This window comes from Athene cunicularia (genome assembly GCF_003259725.1).
Source record: "Athene cunicularia isolate RWA chromosome 24 unlocalized genomic scaffold, athCun1 chr24_part1, whole genome shotgun sequence".
Lineage (NCBI taxonomy): Eukaryota > Metazoa > Chordata > Aves > Strigiformes > Strigidae > Athene > Athene cunicularia.
In genome coordinates this window covers 5,473,623-5,493,248 of record NW_020799132.1, presented here as the reverse complement: position 1 = coordinate 5,493,248, position 19,626 = coordinate 5,473,623, and the positions used below count along the sequence as shown (strand labels likewise).

The 19,626-nt window shown below is 61.6% G+C and overlaps 3 protein-coding genes across 10 annotated transcripts in view; all 3 read left to right on the top strand.

The window, feature by feature from the left end:
* Positions 1-2,263: 2,263 nt before the first annotated feature.
* On the top strand, positions 2,264-9,402 carry NLRX1 (NLR family member X1). Of its 6 annotated transcripts, XM_026863664.1 has the most exons (10): positions 2,264-2,457; positions 2,957-3,082; positions 4,059-4,174; positions 4,360-4,420; positions 4,833-4,930; positions 5,141-5,757; positions 6,208-7,622; positions 8,452-8,538; positions 8,647-8,898; positions 9,053-9,402. In XM_026863664.1, exons 3-10 carry the CDS (start codon positions 4,066-4,068, stop codon positions 9,369-9,371), a joined length of 2,958 nt encoding a protein of 985 aa, XP_026719465.1. In that variant the 5' UTR covers positions 2,264-2,457; positions 2,957-3,082; positions 4,059-4,065; the 3' UTR covers positions 9,372-9,402. The 6 variants fall into 6 exon arrangements, with proteins under 6 accessions (XP_026719465.1, XP_026719464.1, XP_026719468.1 ...); XM_026863663.1 differs by lacking the exon at positions 2,957-3,082; XM_026863667.1 differs by lacking the exon at positions 4,360-4,420.
* The window catches only part of CBL (Cbl proto-oncogene), a 58,287-nt gene continuing 44,453 nt past the window's right edge, over positions 5,793-19,626 (top strand). Inside the window, exons 1-2 of the mRNA XM_026863669.1 lie at positions 5,793-5,800; positions 6,313-6,317. The gene's annotated coding sequence lies outside the window, so the exon portion shown is untranslated. The remainder of the gene's footprint in view (positions 5,801-6,312; positions 6,318-19,626) is intronic.
* PDZD3 (PDZ domain containing 3) lies at positions 9,418-14,134 on the top strand. 3 transcript variants are annotated; one of them, XM_026863674.1, is made up of 10 exons: positions 9,418-9,517; positions 10,830-10,857; positions 11,188-11,252; positions 11,459-11,670; positions 11,822-12,008; positions 12,095-12,231; positions 12,307-12,511; positions 12,668-12,864; positions 13,043-13,213; positions 13,453-14,134. In XM_026863674.1, the coding sequence occupies exons 1-10, from the start codon at positions 9,475-9,477 to the stop codon at positions 13,495-13,497; spliced, it is 1,290 nt and encodes a 429-aa protein (XP_026719475.1). In that variant the 5' UTR covers positions 9,418-9,474; the 3' UTR covers positions 13,498-14,134. The 3 variants fall into 3 exon arrangements, with proteins under 3 accessions (XP_026719475.1, XP_026719476.1, XP_026719474.1); XM_026863675.1 differs by lacking the exon at positions 9,418-9,517 and adding an exon at positions 10,098-10,182; XM_026863673.1 differs by lacking the exon at positions 9,418-9,517 and having other exon boundaries at positions 10,673-10,857.

Below are 19,626 nucleotides of genomic sequence, written 5' to 3'. Positions count from 1 at the left end.
GCACAGAGGGCCTGGCTCTGGCAGCCCCTGCCGCAGGCGAGCAGTGCCAGAGGAGCCAACTGAGGTGCCCAAAGGGAGCTACCCGCTGCCCCTTTCCTCTTGGCAAGGACAACACCCGGGAGGGTGGAAGGCACAGAAAAATGCAAAGGACTGAGCACGTTTGCACTGAGCCCCGCAGGCTGGCATGGCTGGGCCAAGCACTCAGGATTTGTTGCCCTTTCCCTCCCAGGTGCTCCCCTGCCCTGCAGGAGCAGGGCAAGAGGGGTTGTCTCTGCCCTGGCATGGCGGAAGGATGAAGTGCAGCAGCCCTGCTCTGGGGAGCCCTTAGTGGAGCAAGGCTCGGCTGCTCCAGCCCCGTGACTAGCGGGCACCTCTCCAGGACAGTCTCCTGAGGGCAAGACGGGCACCGCGCCGGGCTGCGGGACCCCTTGGCAATAACACTGTTTGTTTTGTAGTGTGGGGCCGGGGATGCCCAGGCTGGGTCTTGCTTTGGGGAGCACCCACGTGCCAGGCTGGCACACGGCAGCGAGGATGCACTTTATCAGAGCAGGGGAGTGGGGCTGTGGGTGCTCCTGGCTGCAGGAATCCCCCCAGGGAACGCGTCTGGATAATCAGGAGGAGTGTGATGGAGGAGAGCAGGCTTCTTCCCCCACACCTCCTCTCCCCTCCTGCCCCCTGCCTTCCCTTGCAATGCACTTTGAGTGGATGAGGATGTGGTTCAGGCCGTGGCTCCAGCTCCCTGGGAGCACCAGTTGAGTCTCAACCCATCTAAAACTGCTTCAGCCCCTTAGCCTGGCTCCTTAAGCCCACAGGCACAGTGTATCAGGTACTGCCTGTCCCTCGGGCGTGCTGTGGATGCAGGCAGGCAAGCAGGCGTACGGCCTCTCACCTCCAGCACGTCCGGGCCACCTTTGTCACACGCACAAGAAGAGCAAATGCATCATCCCTCAGCTGGTGCTGGGGTTTGCTGGAGGGGAGATGGAACAGGGCAGGGACGGGGCTTCTCCCAGGGTTTCACCCCTCTCAAAATCAGGCAATAAAACAGTGTTTCCTTCTCGCTGTGTGTGGGCACCATTTGTCCTGCCCCTCTCTGCCACAGAAACTCCTGTGGCTGCCTGGGATCTCTGTGTGTGTCCCTGCTGCGCTGGACCTTGGGGTTTTCCAGCCTTTGCCATCTCTGTATGTGCAGGAGGTTGTATGGGGGGGGTGCATGTGTGATACGGGGCAGGGGTGCACTGTGCAGAGGTGCAGCTGTCGACACCCATGCTTCCTCGTGACCAGAGGGGAGCTGCTTTCTTCCTGGGACTGTTTGCCAAAATATGACGCAGATAATGGCTCAGAGGCCAAGGGGGTCTGCTCGCACAGCCGTAGCTCTGCTGTGGTAACCACGTGTGGGTGGCATTTGCCTGGGTTGTTCTGCCTTGCTGGGAGGAGGCTGCGAAGCAGGGCCAGGACATCGCTGCCCACAGCCGCAGCCTGGCAGGAACCAGGCAGGGCGGAGGTAGAGCTCTCCCGGGCTCTGGGGGGAGCATGGGGCTGCTGGCAGGGCCCCGCTGGCTCTCCACGCACAGGTAAGTGCCCCGCAGGAACAGGGTGTCCGAGTCCCAGCTCCTGCCGGTGCTCGCCAGTGTCCAGAGGGCCCCAGGAGCTGTTGGGCAGGCGGAGATGTTGCGGCTTGTTTCAGTCTTTCTGAGATGCCAGCTGTACTTGTCGGGTTTCGCACATCAATAAAACTTATATTTATAGTGTACTGCCTGGACGCCTCCCCTCCCTGAGCAGCCGGAGGGCACGCGTGCGAGGGGAGATGCACGCACGCAGGGACAGCCACAGCCAGCCCGTGTCGGGGCGTGGAGGTGGGCGCTGGGGGGGACACGGGGCTGCACGTTGCTGGGGGCAGGCACGTCCTCCGGGCTCTTTTCTCTGTGGGACTGTTGTCCTGCTCCCTGCACCTGTGTGAGGTGGGGGTAGCTGAGCGCGGGGGGGGGTTCACTCCGGTGTGAGTCTTGTCCTTGCGGGCTCCTGTCGCACGTCTGGGCACGAGCTGGGGATGCAGAGCCACCAGACGTGTCCGGAGGAAGCCCCCACGTGCAGCACTTGCTGGGAAGACCCCAGGCCCACCTCGTCGCACCGCGTGTGTCCCTGTGTTTGGGGGGGGCAGGTGTTTTTCCTCGCCTCGTGCCTGCCCTGGCCGAGAAGCGGGGCTGTGGCCGCTCTCCCCACGCTCTCGGCGGAGCTGGCAGCCACCGCGCGCAGGGCGGGACGAGACAGGCCGGCGTCGCAGGAAGTTGCAGCTGCAAAACAGCCGCCTCGGAGAGAAACCCCTTCCTGGGACGAGGATGGAAGGAGGCAGCTGAGCAGCACCGGACTCTCCTCCGCCGTCCCCACGGGTTCAACACCAGACAGCACGAGCGGGGGGAGCCGTGGGCTCGGCCTCCCTGGCCACGAGTCCTGCTGGAGGTGAAGCCGCCGCTTTCGGCACGGCCATCGCTCCCGCCTCGCTCGGCGCCAGGCTCACCCTTGCCCTGGGCTCCAGGTCCCTGAACCGCCGGGGCCTCGGCCGCCGCACACGGAAGCAGGGAGGCAGGAGGCCGCGGTAACCGAGGGCTCCCCGGGGGGGGCGCAGCGGGTGGGTGGCGCGGGGACTCTGCCCTGGGCTGGTAGAGGGTGACGGAAAGGAGCCGGGAGCCAGGAACGGGACGCATCGGTGTTCTCTTTCTGCGAAGTCCCTCGAGGCCAAGACACCCAGGTTCAAGGTCAGCTCCGCTGCCCCTGCCCTCGTGCCTCAGTTTCTCTAGCTGGATGACACGATGACAGACTGCAAAAAGCTCGAGCTGTGGGGGGTGTAAGCGAGCTGCCGCCCTGCTCGCCGTCTCCTGGGGGAGGCCAAATACAGAGAGATTTGTACCCTGTCCCTTCCTGCTTTCTGGGGTTTACTTACACCCACCTAGTGCCTCAGTTTCTCAGGATTTGGGGGCTGTAAGTGCAGGCTCTGCTCCTGAAGGATCATCCTGCTGAGCTGGGGCAGGAGCCTGAACCAGCACCAGCACAGCCGGTTCTGCCAGACTGGACCGTGTCGGGGCAGGTGAGGCTGGGCAGGGCAGAGCTGCGCCGCGGCCCTGGGGAGCAGAAAAAAAAATCACTCTGTGCCAGGCTGGATGTGTTGCAGTGCCGAGGGACCAGCTGAGCCCCCGCAGCCCCCTGCCAGCCTGTGCCCCCCGCCTGCTGCTGCAGCCTCCCCGGCTGCTTGCCCTGGGCTGTGCCTGGCGTCCCTGCGTGCTGCAGCCCCCCGGGCCTGGCAGGCTCAGCCGCTGCCAAGGACACAGCGAGGGATGCCCGCCGCCGGCCAGCGCAGCTTGGCAGGGCCGGCCGCCGCGGGGCAGCCCCAGGGCACGCCGGTGCTGGACGGGGGGAAAGCACCACGCGTGTGGATATGGGATCACCTTTGTTTTCTGCCTTTCCTAAGTCTTTCCCTGCTGCCTCCTCTCTCCCAGCCCCACCACCTGGTTTTACAGGAGTTCATGGCAGTTTGGGGAGGGCAGTTGGTTTGTTCTAATGTCAAGCCCTGAAATGTCAAGCCCTTAAGCCTGAGAGGAGGAAGCCTGCTCCCTCCCCAGCACTTCTGTTCTCTGGCTTATGGTGATTTAGTCTAGACCAGCGACTTTTAGCTGCCAACAGGGAGCTTGTCCCCTGTTCCTTGTGCCCCCAGTGAATTAGGTGGCTGGTCCCAGCTGGGGCCCTGGGGTTTGGTGGTGGGTTTGGGGGGCAGGCAGGCTTGCCTGGCAGTGTGGGTCCCTCCTTGGGGCCCTGCTTTGCTGCCCTCTTGGCTGCAACCCAGCGGCTGCGATGCCTGTGAATGGTGTCTGAGGTGGGACATGCTTCTGGCAGCTCAGCTCTGCTCCAGCCACCCTCCCAGCCGGCCCCCGCGGCTCCCCGGGGTCGGGGGGTTTGCAGGGTCAGGTGTTGGAGTGGGTCATCCCTGATTCAGGCATCCCCGGGCTGGGGTGGGCGTAGGTACAGCCTCAGCCAGCCTGCCTCACGGGCTGTCCCCTCTCTTTCAGGTGAAGGATGTTGCGGGCCGTGCAATGCCAGAGCTGCCTGTCCTGGGGCACTTGGACACATCTGCCAGGGAGCAGGGGGACCCAAAGTGTGTATCTGTGTGCTGCTCCGGTGCCAGGTGAGCTGGGCTCTGTGCCTGTGGATCCGACCCCAGGGAAAAGCCCTGTCCCCGGTGGACATCCCTCCCGTGCCTGTGCACTCTGTGGGTCACACCAACAAGGCGTGAGGCCAGTGAGCTCAGTGGTGTTATTTCTGTTGGGCTGGAGGAGGACACCCCTGACCGTGTGTGTTCTTCCCCTCAAGGCACTGCAGGCAGCTTCTTTCTCAGGAAGATCCTTTGTGCAAGTGGCATCTCCCTCCCCAGGTACAGTGTCACGCAGCTGGGGCCTGGCCCATTCTGCCCTGTGGCCGTTTGCCACAGGACCTGGGTGGTTGAGCTGGCTGCCTTGGGACCGTCGGGGCTCTGCGGGCAGAGACACTGCTTTGCCTCCACCTAGAAAATAACCCAGATGCAGCTCCCTGACTGCTCTGAATTCTCTGCTTTGCCGCAGGTTTGCTGGGGATGCACAGCGCGTGGCTTGCTGACCTGCCTCCAGTTCCCAGCCCTGCCCTGGCCCCGGCCCTGAGCTCTCTCTTGGTGCAGGGGAAAGAAGGGGTCTGCTGGCCCTACCCAGCACTTCCCACAGCATTCGCTCGTGGTCTGACCCCCCTGCCCCAGGAAGGGCTTGGAGCTGCTGGCTCCTGCCCTCCTCGTGACACTCTCCCTTCTCTTGCAGGGGCTGTGCTCGCTACCAGAGAGGGTCCCAGGAGCGCTCTGCCCAGCCCAGCTCCTCTCGCCATGGCCTGTCCCATCTGAGGAATGTGGCCACTTCTGGTAAGCTTGCAGCCCTCTGCTGAAGAGGATAGAGGGTCCTACACAGCAGGTTGGAGGCAGCTGCTGTCCTGGGCAGCGTGAGGGTTACCAACAACTGCGGTCTGTCCTCCTCTCTGCAGCCACCTCACTGCAGTGGCTTGGGGCAAGCAACTTCCCCATTCCCCTGCCAGTGAGAAGCCTTTGTCTTGTCAAGCACCTTCCTCTTTCCAGATGCCATCAAGAAACACCAGAAGAGCCTGTCTGCATGGTTCAGCCACCAGCCCAATGAAGAGAGGCAGTTCGGCCCTTCCTTCTCGCTGGACGCCGTCCACGTGGACCCAGTGATCCGGGAGAGCTCCCTGGAGGAGGTCCTGAAGCCCTCGCCTGACCTAACCATCCAGAACCAGCTCCAGCAGCCCTGCAGCCAGGTTATCAGCCTCCAGAACCTTTTTGATGTGGATGCCTGTGGGCGGCAGGTGAAGAATGTGGTGCTGTACGGCACTGTGGGCACGGGGAAGAGCACCCTCATCAAGAAGATGGTGGTGGACTGGTGCCATGGTCGCCTACCCCGCTTTGAGCTGGTCATCCCCTTCTCCTGTGAGGACCTGTCCCATAGCCATGCCCCCATCTCCCTGCGGCGCCTCATAACCAAGAAGTACCAGCACCTCCGGGACGTGGTGCCTATGCTGGGCGCTTCCAACCTCAAGGTGCTTTTCATCCTCAATGGCCTGGAGCGCCTCAACTTGGACTTCAGTCTGGCTGGAACGGAGCTGTGCTGTGACCCCACTGAGCCGGTGCCTCCCTCTGCCATCGTGGTCAACCTGCTGCGAAAATACCTCCTGCCAGAGGTCAGTGTCTCTCTCCAGCTCCTTCATGCTGGAGAAGGGCTGGGTGTGAGCCCTGGGGCACTGCAGGCATGGCCATCGTGCTAAGTGCTTGTAGTCCGGCTTGGCTGTGAGCGACCAGGCAGCTCCGTTCCTGCAGGGACTCACCAAGGTGGTCTCATGTCACTGGTTTGTCTCTCTGGGATCTTTGGGGAGGCCTGGTAAGGCAAAGGCGGCAGTCTGCTGGGCTGCGGTCTTCCAGACTCAATGTATGTCTGGCAGGGGATGGGGAAAGCTCTTCTGTCCCCTCTGCCTGGGCCAGATGTGAACCAGCATCCTTTGGGCAGCAGCTTCTTGAACCCCAGCCCTTGGGTGATGCGATCCTTGTGTGGGTTATGCCCTTGGGACCCTGCTGAGCTTAGATCAAAGTCACAGAGGGAACACCTCCGAACTCACCCAGCCCTCTGCTTCCAGGCCAGCATCATTGTCACCACGTGCCCATCAGCGGTGCGCCGGATCCCTGGCAAGTATGTGGGCCGCTATGCCGAGATCTGCGGCTTCTCTGACACCAACCTGCAGAAGCTGTACTTCCAGATGCGTCTCAGCCAGCCTGGCTGCAGCGGGGAGGGCAGTGCAGGTAGCAGTTCAGGCGAGAAGGAAAACTTGGTGGAGATGTTGTCAAGGAACTTGGAGCGCCATGACCAAATAGCTGCTGCTTGCTTCTTGCCCTCTTACTGCTGGCTGGTGTGCACCACTCTGCACTTCCTCTACTTCACCAGGACGGCGCCTCCCAGCCAGACTCTGACTGGCATCTACACCAGCTTCCTGAGGCTCAACTTCAGTGGGGAGGTGCTGGACAGCACCGACCCCACCAAAATCTCCATGATGAAGTACGTGGCCAAGACGGTGGGCAAGCTGGCCTACGAAGGAGTGATGTCCCGCAAGACCTGCTTCTCAGAGGATGACCTGCAGCAGTGCTTTGAGGTGGAGATGAAGACTGAAAGCGAGCTCAACCTCCTGGAGGTCTTCCGCAGAGACGTATTCCGCTTCTTCCTCACTCCATGTGTGCAGCCAGGCAAAGAGCACACCTTTGTCTTCACCATCCCTGCTATGCAGGAGTACCTGGCAGCCCTGCATGTGGTGCTGGGCGAGAAGAAGACCCTGGCACAGAGAGTGGGGAAAGAGCTGTCAGAGGTCATTGGGAAGGTGAGCGAAGATGTCGCCGTCGTTCTGAACATCATCTCCAAGGTGCTGCCCTTGCGCTTCCTGCCCGTGCTCTTCAACCTGCTCAAAATCTTCCCTCGCTACTTTTCCCGGCTGAGTGGTAAGGAACGGGATGCTATTGCCCACACCATGGCAGTGGAGCTGTTCAAAGAGGAGGACTACTACAACGATGATGTCTTGGACCAGATCAATTCCAGCATCCTGGGCGTGGAGGGCCCCATGCACCACCCTGATGAGGCCCCTGATGATGAGGTCTTTGAGCTCTTCCCCATTTTCATGGGTGGGATACTGTCCCGCCGTAACCGTGCCATCCTGGAGCAGCTGGGCTGCTCCATCAAGAACCTGGCAGCCTTTGAGATCGCCAAGGCCATGAAAAAGACAGTCATCAGGAACAGCCGAAAGGGGCTACCCCCCTCTGAGCTCATGGACTACCTCTTCTTCCTGCATGAGTTCCAGAACGAGCGCTTTACAGCTGAGGCCATCCGCTCCCTCCGGACTGTGAACCTCTCATCCGTCAAGATGACCCCTCTCAAGTGCTGTGTCCTGGCGTCTGTCATGGGCGCCACGTGCCACGAGGTAGAGGAGCTGAACCTGACCTCCTGTAACCTTGACACAAGCAGCCTGAGGATCCTCTTCCCTGTCCTGCTGCGATGCAAAGCTCTCCAGTAAGTGCCACCTTCTTGTGCCCTTGGGCAGTGCTCAGACTTTGGGCTGTCCCTCACCTCTGCCCACCCCAGGGATGCACTAGGAGCTGGAGCGTGGCGGAGGCAGCCAAGGGCCTGCATCCCCTTGGTGATTCTCGGTGCGGGTTTAGGGGACTACAGCTTCCAACATGCAACACTCCTCGAGCGGCCTCGCTGGGCGCTGCGTGCTGGGATTTGCAGTCCCGACACGTCCTCCCCGAGGTCTCTTTGGGCCGCTCTCTGCAGCTGGTGCCCTAGGCTGGGCTGCCAGCCCCCCTGGCACACCCAGGTCCCCCCCTTTGCTCGGGCCCCCGGGGAGCTCTGCCGCTGCAAACTCCGGGCAGGAGGCTCGCAGCCCAAGGGTGGGAGGCTGGGCTGCGCGCAGGGCTGGGCTCCGTTCCAGTCCGCTTGTGGCACTGCAGTCTCCCTGTCGCCCAGGGGGTGGCGAGCCGTGCTCGGCAGAGATGGACCCGGCTGTGCAGCGGGGCTGTGCAGCGCTGCCTTCCTCCAGATGCTCAGGAGGGCTTGGGGGGGTTCCTGATCCCTCCTCAGCTCTGCGCCCACCCTCTGCGGACCCTGCACCCCCCCGCCTTGCTCTTGCTGGTGCTGGCTCTGCTGGCTGATGCTACCCGAGCTCTGGTGCGCTTTCAGCGTGCTCCCTTTTGGAGAGGAAGCCTTGTGTGGCCTTGCCTGGGGAGCCCAGGTAGCGTGGTGATGGGGAGGGCCAGGGAAGATGGAGAGAGCAGGGCTGCCAGCCCCACAGGTAACAGCCACTGTGGCCCTGCCACCCCCATGTCTCCCTCTGCATCAGTCTGCAGCTCAACAGCCTGGGCTCTGACGCCTGCAAGGAAATCCGTGACCTGCTCCTGCATGACAAGTGTGTGGTGAGCAACCTGCGGTGAGTACTGCCTCTGGCCGTGCATGAAACTGTCTCTGCTGCCCAGCATGTGCCTTGGCCCTGGGTCCCCCGCCCAGCCTTGGCATTGTCAAGCTTCTCTGTCCATAGGCTGGCAAATAACCCCGTGGGCGAGCAGGGGGCACAATACCTGGCTGAGGCACTAGCAGGCAACCGCTCGCTGACCCATTTGTCCCTGCTGCACACCGCGCTGGGGGACCGGGGCGCCGAGGTCATCGCTCAGCACCTGGCTGAGAACAGGCACCTCCAGGAGCTGAACCTGGGCTACAACTCCCTGACGGACGCAGCCGCCTTGCAGGTGGTGGAGGTGGCCAAAAAGCACGCGACGCTGGACAAAGTGCAGTGAGTTCACTCTGTCCCATCTCCTCCCTCCTGCAGGCGATGCCTCTGACCCCGTGTCCCTCCCTGTGGCAGTGAGCAAGGAGCCCCCATCTACCTCTGCATCCTTCCCCCCAGCCCTCACAGTGTCTTCTGCTCCTTTTCTCTCAACCTGCAGCCTGTACTTCAACGACATCAGTGAGGAGGGCAAGCGGGCGCTTCACAGCCTGCGCATGGACCGGGATGGCGTCAGGGCACTGGTCTTCCTTACAGCAGGCACCGATGTCTCCGACTACTGGTCCAATATCCTGAACGTGGTGCAGAGGAACCTGCCTTTCTGGGACCGCGAGCGGGTTCGACAGCACCTCACCCTCATCCTGCAGGACCTGGAGAGCAGCCGGAGACAGACTGCCAACCCCTGGAGGAAAGCCAAGTTCCTACGAGTCGAGAGCGAGGTCAAGAAGATGCTGGGGGAACTACGGCACGAGACCCTCTAACCTGCCGTCCGCCCACCGGGCCAGGGAAGGAGCAGTGCTGCTGGGGAGGAAGCCCTGGAGCGTGCCCCAGCAGCACATCCCCTGTGCCCTTGTCCGTGTGGCGATGCCCAGTGGCTGGGTGCTTCCAAGGCTGTCAAAGGTGCTGGGTATGTGAGGCTCAGCCCTCATCTGCGGGCGAGGCTGAAGTATGGGAGAACTATACAGAAAACCAGGCCAGGAGCAAACGGGACTTGTTCTTCTGGGCTTGTAGAGACCCAGCCCCTGCGCTGGAGCCACTGCTGGCCTGGCCGCAAGCCACAGCAGTGGCAGAGGGGTGGGACTCAGGGGGTTTTGCTCGTGAAAACTTTGGTAGCATTAAAGTGCACTGTTTTGTTTCCACTGAAACATGCTAGTGCCAAGGCTTGATCTCCTTTCTGGGCCCTTCCTGGGGAGGAATGCGGGAGGTGCTGGTGCAGCCGTCCCTCCAGCAGCTGGAGTGGAGGGCTCTGGCCCTTCCCATCTCACGGGGACAGGATGGGGCAGCCCCCTTCTGCTCCGACCCCTGACAAACCAGTAGGTCTTCCCCACCGTGGGCTGCCTTTGGGGGCGACTGGAAGCTGGGACACCAGGATCTTCCCAAGCCGGGTGTCCCAGGCCCTGCTCCCAGCTGGGCGAGGGCTGGCAGTGCCCTGGCAGGGCAGGGGAGACGTCGGGGCTGTTTAACTATTAAACCTGGGGCGTCTTGGAAGAGGCGGGGACAGCGGCTTCCCTGCCACTTCACCCTGTACCTTGCTCCCTCTCGCATTCCCTGCAGCCATGAAGCAAACAAAAGGTACGTGCCGGGGCAGTGGGGCTTCGTCCTCCGGGGACCCTTCACCACACGCAGGCCTCCAGGCCCTGCTTCTGCCTGGAGTAAGGCAGTGTCAGAGCCCAGGCAGGCCACGGGAAGGAGCCGGAGGCATCCAGGAAAATGCGGATGGACGTTGTGGAGGCACTTGGGTTTGGGGGTCCTTGTGCTGGAAGAGGTGGGGAGGGGTTTTATGGAGAGGTGCTCAGGGAAAGGCCTCCATCTCCATCTCCAGGCTCAGGCCAGCTTTCTGGGGGCCCTGGTGAGCCCTCTCATCAGTCTCGCAAAAGCCCTGTAAGCCCCCAGGACTCCTTCCTCTGCATGCAGCCGCCTGGCCCTACTTTGCCCCTGGTGTTGAGGACCTTGCTGGCCTCGGCAGCAGCGGGTGCCCGTTGGACCCAAGGAGCAGCTGTCCCGCTGCTTTGAAACGCAAGAGGACACTGGTGGCGGGGCCAAGGGCTGAGCTCTGCCCGGGCACAGGCTGGGGCTGCGGGGCTGCATGGACTCGGCAAACCCCCCTCACCCGGCATGGCAAGCTCAGCCTGCAGATGAGCGAGCCCTGAGTGCTGGAGAGCGTGGGGTCTGCTCCCAGCCCACCGCCTCCTGCACTGACCTCTCCTCTCCTTCTGCAGGGCTCGAGGGTGACAAGAAGTCCATCGTGTAAGTGCTGAGCTCCCCCTGGCCAGGGACTTCCCGGGGCTTGTGGTCCCACAGCCGAGCTGTGCGCTAGGGCACATCCTCAGCCGAGGTGATGGGAGTTACGGCTGCCAGCCCCAGCTGCCTGCCCTGGCAAGGTCTTCCCTGAGTTGTTAGCTCAGGAGAGATGTGGGGGACAGTCCAAGAGGGGGATCCCCTCCTGGGCTTTCCCCAGGGAAGAGGAGGCACTGGAGCTGTGGCTCTTTCTGGGAGGAATGGGGCTCACCTGGGGAGGGCAGGGGGAAGGCCGTGCTGGTGCACTAACATGGCCTCTCCTGCCCTTTATAATTTCAGAAAATTTGAATTTAACCCCAAAGATGGGATCGACAACCCTGCCTTGTCGCTGACTGAGGACATGGGTAAATACCCTTAACTCTCCAGGGCATCCGTGTGTCAGCATGGGGTCCTGGCAGCTGGGCATCACTGGGGTCCTGGGCTCTCATGCCGGGGAGCTGTGAGGAGGTGAACGCATGAGGCAGAGGGGATGGGGAGACCCCAGGATGGGGTAGAGAGCTCGTGTTAGGATCCCTGCAGGGCCCTGCTTACGGGCTGGGTCCCCATGCAGATGGCGAGGGTGTGGGGGAGCCCCGCTTCTATCTCCTGAGCAAGAGCAACACGGAGACCTTCGGCTTCTGCCTCCATGAGGAACTGGGCTGCCAGGGCCACGTCATCCGGCAGGTTGAGCTGGGGGGTCTGGCCCAGCGCCGGGGGCTGCAGGACGGGGACCGGCTCCTCCAGGTCAATGGCCACTTCGTGGACCACATGGACCACCGCAGGGTAAGCTGGGAGCACCCTGGGGCTGTGGGAACCCTCGAGTCCTCCTGGGCCAGGGGCACAGAGGGTACAGGGCCCTGCTGCTCCCTGGGGCCCCGATCCCACAGGGTTAGAGGGGTGCCCAGCCTTGGGTTCACAGCCTCAGCCCTTCCAGGTGGTGCAGAAGATCAAGGCCAGCGGGAACCAGGTCCTACTGGCGGTGCTGGACGGTGACTCCTACGAAGCCGCCAAAGCCCTGGGCAGGGACCTGTCCCAGATGCTGCCAGCTGACATGCGCCCGCGTCTCTGCCACGTCATGCGGGACAAAAGCGGTTTTGGCTTTGGCGTGTCAGGTCCAGAAGGTAAAGCAGGCAGCGGGATGCCAGTGCCGCGAGGCTCCTTGACACAGCCCCGCCTCACGCCAGAGTGCCTCTTCCCCTCTCTGCAGGCACCAAGGGCACCTTCCAGCTGTCAGTGCAGCAGGATGGGCCAGCGGAGAGAGCAGGGGTGCCACCAGGCTCCTGGCTCCTGGAGCTGAACGGGGCCAGTGTGAGGAGCTACTCGCACGCGCAGCTCACCAGAAAGGTGCGTGCTCCCGGCGCGGGTGGGTGGGGGACCAGGGCCAGCAATGTCACCAAGAGCCCTGCGTTTCCCATCCAGCTAAAGCAGAGCGGCAGCAAGGTGACGCTGCTGGTGGCAACCAGTGCCGTGGAGGAGTTCTACCGCCTGCGGGGCCTGCGGGTCACGGCTGCCTTGGCAGACACCTCCTGGCTCCCCTTCAAGGTCCGGGAGCTGCACGTGGTGAAGGGTCCGGCTGGCTACGGGTTTCTGCTCAAGGAGGATGACTGCAGCTCAGGGACCACAGGTGAGGGGGCTGAGGGGGGCAGTCTGTACCCGAGCGAGGCGTGTCTGAGGGTCAGGAATATCCCCACCTGCGCCCGGGGCTCAGCAGTGCCAGTTCCCCTCTGCCTGAATGCCTCTGGGAGCATCTCCCCACCCTCCCTCTGTCCTGCTGTGGCAGGCCAGTTCCTGTGGGACGTGGATGCGGGGCTGCCGGCCGAGCAGGCAGGGATGAGGGAAGGGGACCGTCTCCTGGCTGTGAATGGCGAGAGCATCGAGGGGCTGGACCACCAGCAGACAGTGCTCAGGATCCGTGCCCATGATGACCAGGTCACGCTGCTGGTCATTGACCCCGCTGGCGATGAGTTCTACCAGTCGGTAGGTTTTGGGGACTCAGCATGGTCTCGCCCTGGCTGGGGAGCTCTGGGGTGCTGCGAGGCTGGATGATGGGATGGGTGTCTTGCCACCAGGCCTGCACAGTGAGGGTGTCCCCAGGGGACCTGGCTTGCCATGGGGCGCCAGGAGCTGTACAGCTATCCCTCTTCTGCTCTTCCAGATCGGGCTGTCCCCTCTGCTATTCTTTGAGGATAGTGACCCTGCCTTAGGCTCCCACACACCCTCCCTGCCCTCTCTTAGTGGCTCCCCTGGACTCTGTCACATTGAGGTGGGACCAAAGAGACCTGGATTCTGGCTGGTAGCTGCTGCCAACAGTATTGGGATCACACAGGTAAGCCATCTCAGCAGTGCTGTTCACAGCCTGGCACTGCTCTGAGTCCTGGCACCCTCCTGCCCTGCCTGTCCCAGTATTTCCCTGGCACCTGTGATGCTGGCAGGAGGGGGCTGCATGGTTCCTCTGACCACAGGGGCCAGGCAGAAAGACCCCTCAACCTGCTATGGGACAAGGGTGGAATGTGGTGGGGAGGGTAGATGTGTGCTGCCCACAATGCCCCCGCTGTGTCCCTGCAGAGCCCACGCCAGGAGGAGCAGAGGAGGCTGCGCCAGGCGTTCTAGAGGCCCAGGAGCCCCTGCCTCTGGCCAGGCTCCTCCACACAGCACCTTGACCCTGACCACCTCCCGCTCAGAGGTGCTCCCTGCCTGGCTCCCCGGAGCGCACAGCGCTGCCCAGCATGGCCACTGCATGCCCGGCTGTTGTGTCTCCATGCCCACAATGGGGCTCTCAGCATCGCACCTTCCAGAGACTCATCTCCACTGAGACTGAGTCCAAGCTTTTATTAACCAAAGCGGTGGCTTCTTGTAACCTGAAGACAGACCTGTGTCTTTGCCTGCCCAGCTGCAGCCGGGGGTATTTAAGGGACATTGCACTGAAGCCCTTGTCCAGCTCCAGGCTCTGTCACTGCCCTCTACACCATGGCCCAGGGGACTGGGGAGCCTGAGGCTTGGCTCAGCCCGGGGCTGGCCTTCAGACTGCTGTGTGAAGGGGAAAGGGAGCAGCGGATGCTGATGGGGCGCTGGAGGAACCCCCTACCTCTCAGGCTGTGGGCTCGGGTCTGCCCCTGCATGGACATTTCTCTTGCACTCCTCCTCTCATCCTCCCTGTGAACTTGTGGGCAGCGAGCGTCCACCACCCATCACAGCACTGTTCCTGTGTCACCCATTCGGGGTGTGAATAAAAGACACATGCACGCTGCTGTTCGTGTGGGTGACGTTACAGGGAGGACCGTGACTCAGCAGTGCATCCCAGCCCCTGCCCCATCCCCTCACCCCTGGGGTGGCAGAGGGCTCTGGGACAGGGGTGGAATCACAACATCCCCTTTGCAGTTGGTATCTCTCAAGGTCAGGGATGCATTAGGAATGGGGTCAGGCTTTGTCCTCAGCTGCTGACAGCACAGGGTGAAGGACTCCCATCTCCCCTCGCTCCTCCCAAAAGCTGCCCCGGAGCGAACCCCATCCCCACCCACCAGCAAGGGGCAGGCGTGCCGAGGGGCCGTACCGAGCTGCTCCTGCAGGCTCTTCACCTTCACCTCTAAGCGCTGGCCGTGGGCTGCTGGCTGCTTCTGCAGCTCCTGGTACTGCCAGGCCATCTCTGGGAACCAGGGAGGCGAGAAGAGGACAAACGTGGTGACTGTAGGAGGGACAAGCAGGAGGTCCCTGTGCTCAGATCCCAGCACCTGTGACCAGGCAGGGGCTCCAGCAAGGCCTGACCTGAGGGCTCCCCTTGCAGGGTGACAGGCCAGAAGCAGCCGTGCATGCACCCTCTCCCTGCCTGGCAGAGCTGTGACAACACTGGCGGGGGCAGGAGGGAACCCTGGAGGGAAAGTTTTATCTCTGTTGAGCGTGGGAGAGCAAAACTGAGCAGGGAGTTTTGCATGTGGCAAAGACCGCAAACCTCTGGCGGAGGTTTTACCTCTGCTAAAATCAGCCCCTTCTTGAGCACTAACGGAAACAGTGAAGCAGTGAGTTTTGTAGACAGGGAACTCTCTGCCTCTGTGGTCTCCCTTGCCTGTGCTGAGTACAGGCATCTGGGGTGCAACAAGTCCATGTCCAGAGTCTTTGTGTGCTGACAGCACGGGAGGGAGCAGGGTTAGCCAACAGCAGGGTGGTTTGGCGCTGAGCACTCGAGGCTAAAGGGAGAGGTGATGAGGTAAGCTTGGGTCTTACCTTGCATCTGTCCCACTGGCCCCTCCCACCTCTGCGCTCACCTTCACCAAAGTCTCGCTTGTCTTCCTGGGCCTGCTCCAGCGCCTTTTCCAAATCCCACAGCCTCCGCTTGAGCCCTTCATTGTCAGCTTTTGCCTGGCAGATCGTGTCCCTCCAGGGACCTGGCACAGGACTGCCATGGGGACAACACGCTTCCTGACAGGTGACCCACACCACAACCCTGGCCGAAGCACAGGCAAAGGGCACCACCCAAACCACACTGGATGGTCATTCCATGCCTGGTACCCCCTCGGTCCAGCAGTGACTTATTCCTAGCCCTTCTCTGCTCACAGAGCCAAGGGATGTGAACACTTTCTCAGCCCCTGCCTGGCCCCAAGCCCGGCCTAAACCAGAGTGAATCTCATAGCAATGAACTTCCCCTTTGCTACAGCCCAGGGTTGTGCTCAGGAAGCAGTTCCACGGGGGTGCCCTACCACAGCATCCCTACCACCTCCCATCTGCTTTCAGCATTGTTCCTCTCTTTCTCTGGCCTCTGCAAGCAGCTGATGTGCTGCATGCCAGGGACTCTTGGGACAGCACAGGCAGTCCCTGGGGCTGGAGCCCACATGCAAGGGAGGCTGTATGCCCTCCTCCGGCATGCCTTGCCACTGGGAAGGGCTAATCCCTAGGGAGTGCATGCAGGGCAGCAGTCATCCCTCACTTGCCCCAGCCCCTGGCTTCTCCCAACCTTACCCAGGTGCTCTTTTGGCATTTCAACATCCAGTGCTGCTTTCTGGTACTTGTGCTCAGCTTGGCTTTCTGCAGCCAGAGGGGGAGAAGGAAGGGACAGTCAAGAGCAGGTCTTTAAAGGGGCTTGGCCCAGGGGAAACCTGCCTTGGGATGTTTGCCCCAGGAAATCTTGGCTGAGCCCTACCTCCGGCTCAAACGCCAGCACCAGGGCAGTATTTGTGCAGGCACCTGTCAGAAAGTCAGGGTGTAGCAGGTTTTACTTGAAGCAGCTGCCCTGGAGAGATGTGTGCTCATTGGGGACTGAGGGCTGGGATTCTGCTCTGAAGACGGGGCGGTAGACACGGTGCATAGAGCCTTGGGGATTCCTTCCAAAACCCTGCCCCAGCCTGGTGCATGCTTGCACTTTCAGAGGCATGTAGGAGAGGCTGGGGCCTGGTAGAGCCACTCTCTTTGATCCCCCCCTGGATCCTGCTGGGTTGGAGGGTGCAGTAGGGTGCAGGGTGCTTTGGGCAAGGCCCTGGACCTCTTGTCTCCAGTATCCATCAGGCATAACTGGGCTGCTGCCCTGGTGTAGGGTGAGCAGGGCTGGGGAAGATGTGGAAGCAGCAGCCAGACTATCCCAGAGGGCCCCAGAGCAATCCTGGGCTCCCGGTTCCAGCAGCGCCCCCGATGCCTGCCCTTGCTGGGGCCGGGAAGCAGCAGGGGCGGAACAGGAGAGGCACATTCCTGCTGGCTGTAGGGAGACAAGACCCCAGACTTACCCGATGTATTTCTCTTCCGCTGCTTCACTCCTTTCTTCCCTTTCCCTTTGTTCTTCAGAGGCATCCTCCTGCAACGTGATAGCAGCGCTCCCTCTCAGCAACCAGTGATTGTTTGGGGGAGCAAGAGGAGGCCTGGGCCTTCCTAGCACATGGAGGAAAAGGCTTCTCCTTCCCTAGGAAGCAAGACCCGGTGTCGTGGAGCTGCCATGTCTCTCTCTGCCAGGATTGCTGTCCTGCCAGCACCTGTCCTGGCTGCTAGTATAGACCTCAGTTGCTCAAGACGCCTTCAAGATAATCCCTTGCTATTGTAGCAACTGTCTGCAATGAAGGCAGGTTGTGGCCCCAAACCCTCCTCTACCTTGCAGCAGGTGACCGTCTCATTCCCGTGACAGAGTGGATCGAATGCGTCCTGTGCCCAGCGCGGTGCTGGATTAGTCCAGGGCTGGCCCCGCTCCCCAGCACTGAACTTGTCCTGTTTGGCTGCAGGACTGTAGGACATGGCTCCGATGAGGTAGGCTGAACCCTGTCCCACTCATGTCCCAGAGTGGCAGTCCCAGTATGGATCCAGCTGGGCTGTGGGGAAATGGGGACCTGGTGTGGAGGGAAACTGTCCCAGGTCACAGCTTGAAACGAGCCTGGCGTCTTCCTCCCTCCCTGCCCTGGCTCTCCTCTCTGGCACACCCTCCTGCTCAGCACTGCGAGTTTTTCCCTGGGGACTGCAGCTGCCTTTGGATCTTCTTTATAAAATAGGAGAGGAAGGAAGGGAGAGGATTTTAAACTGCTGTCTCTGCTCAGGATGGAATTAACCCCAAATACCTGTGAGTGAGCAGGTGTTTCCTGGGTGCGCTGCCGTTCTTCAGCAGGGTGCAGACCTTGCTGCGTGGCCAGGGCAGCAGGAGCCAGGCGGGTAGCGGGAGCAGGGAGCTGGTACATGGGGAGGCTGCGGGGCCATCCGCTGCCAGGGCAACCCAGGGACACGCGGCAGGGACACGCTGTCCCGCCGGAGGAGCTGGCAGGGCGGCAGACTGGGTGTGGAGAGCCAGGGACAACAGTGGGGGCCATTCCCCTACGCAGGTGTGCAGGCACAGAGGCTGGAGTGCGCCTGGTGCACACCCATGCACGCACAACCGAAACCACCGCCCAGCCACGCGGAGCTGAGCCATCAGAGGGGCGTCCCTGCGTGCGCAGGCCTGGGGCTGGCAGGCGGTGGGGGGCACACCGAAAGGAAGGGGAGCACACGCCTCCGTCCAACCTTGGGTGGCACAACCACACGAGACGCACACGGGTGGGCAGAGGCACCCGGAGGCACCCCTGGCTGCCCACCGCTGGGCTGGGGGAAGCTATTTCAAAACAACCAGCGTGACGTGGCTTTCCGGCACAGTGGTGGCAAGTGGCCACTGTGCTGAGCATGGATGCTAGACTCCTCTTTCCCGCAGGGAGGGAACAGTCCCAAGAGAAAGCAACCTTTGCTTGAAGTCTCACGCGTAAATACAGCCGCGACTTGGAGTGAATCATGCCCAGAGAAGCAGATAGTTAGGAATGCAATTGCTCAAGCATGTTCCCTGATCTCTTTGGATTGGGGCCATGGCGATTTTTGTATTTGGCTTCACGAAGTTGGTATAACCCTCCCCAGCCCTCTCCCCAGGTACTTGTGGTATCCTGGAGCTGGCCAGGGCACCCTCCGGTGGTCAATCCGGCTTGACTATTAGCCAGAATCCATTAGCATCTAATGGGAAAAGCCTCAGGAACACAGCCTCAATAAATGTTGACATATTTGAGGTCAATATAATCCTTAGGAAAATTTGCCCAGGTAATTAAAACCAGACAAGGAGCTGCCTGTCCCAGAAATATTTACCAAGCTTTACCAAAGGCAGTAAAATCAAGACAGAGAGTTTTACAACCAACCTATGCAGAGCTCCCTTGCTGTAGCTAGTGCTGCACGCTGCTTCCTCCTGCCCTGCTCCTCTGACGCCTCATCAATCCATGTGCCATGCGGGAACTCATCACAAGCCGTTAGCCAACAGCCAGGCCTGGTCCTGGGCAGTGAGCTGTGGAAGCTGGCAGTGCTGGAGCCGGGGTGGCATGGGGCAGCACGGTGCTTTGCCGTGACACAAGCAGGCTGATGTAGGATGTGCGTGAGCAGCCAGGGTAGGGAAGGGAGGGACGGCATGCACAGCCTCCCCGTTAGCAGCACCGCAGCCTGGGCGCAGAGCCCTGCGGCCGTGCCCTGGGCTGGCAGAGGCTGCAGCGGCAGCAGCGGAGCACGGCATGTCCCTCCTGCGGCAGGTGGTGTACCCGGGCAGTGGCTTCTCTGTGGCTTTGCACGTCTGGCACCTCAGAGGTCCTGGCTCCCACGCAAGAGTGGGTGTGTGCATGTCGCAGGGGAAACAATGAGCCCTGTCGCGGGGTTCCTCTCCTGCGTGGACCCCGGCTCCCCAGAGGCTCTCCAACCTCTAGGCCTGAGCCCAGTCTGGGCACTCACACTCCCCAGCCTGGTCAAACTGCAGCATTTGCGGTTTTGTTTTGCGTACTTTCCTCCTTGAAGCCTGTGTTGTGAGACTGATGCAGTGCTGTACCAGCCTCAGCTGTTTTTTTTTGCAAAGGAAGTGTTTTTCTGCCTGGGAAAGGAGGCTGAAAAGAGGATCTGAAGGCAGCGAAGAAACAGAACTGAACTTACTTTCGAGCCCATGTCGTAATTTCTGAAGGTTTGGTGTTGTCAGTTCTGCCAAAAGATTGATCAGCTCTCTGGTCTCCTTTTCTCTCCCAGTTCTGTCTGCTCTTACCCCCCTGGGTGTCTGTGCTCCTTCCCCCGGGGATGGGTTGGAGCCGGGCTGCAGGTAACGGGGTTGCAGCCCCCGCAGTGCAGGGAGAGAGCCCCGTGCCCCTGCAGCAGGGCCAGTGCCAGGGCGCTGCGGCACCCCCCGTCCTGCACCCCCCGTCCTGCCCCCTCCGTCGGGGCCGGTTTCTCCGCGGCGCCGGCTGCCAGCCCCGCTGCCGAGGCCTCACGTTCGAGGTGCCCGGCCCGGGCTCA

Bases quoted from the DNA above. Each gene is read 5' to 3' on its own strand.
- NLRX1 (XM_026863663.1), top strand. From the start codon at position 4,066: ATGTTGCGGGCCGTGCAATGCCAGAGCTGCCTGTCCTGGGGCACTTGG. The intron at 4,175-4,359 runs GTGAGCTGGGCT...CTTCCCCTCAAG, and splicing joins GTGTGCTGCTCCGGTGCCAG to GCACTGCAGGCAGCTTCTTT. The intron at 7,623-8,451 runs GTAAGTGCCACC...CCTCTGCATCAG, and splicing joins CTGCGATGCAAAGCTCTCCA to TCTGCAGCTCAACAGCCTGG.
- PDZD3 (XM_026863673.1), top strand. From the start codon at position 10,697: ATGGACTCGGCAAACCCCCCTCACCCGGCATGGCAAGCTCAGCCTGCA. The intron at 10,858-11,187 runs GTAAGTGCTGAG...TTATAATTTCAG, and splicing joins GGTGACAAGAAGTCCATCGT to AAAATTTGAATTTAACCCCA. The intron at 12,232-12,306 runs GTGCGTGCTCCC...TTTCCCATCCAG, and splicing joins ACGCGCAGCTCACCAGAAAG to CTAAAGCAGAGCGGCAGCAA.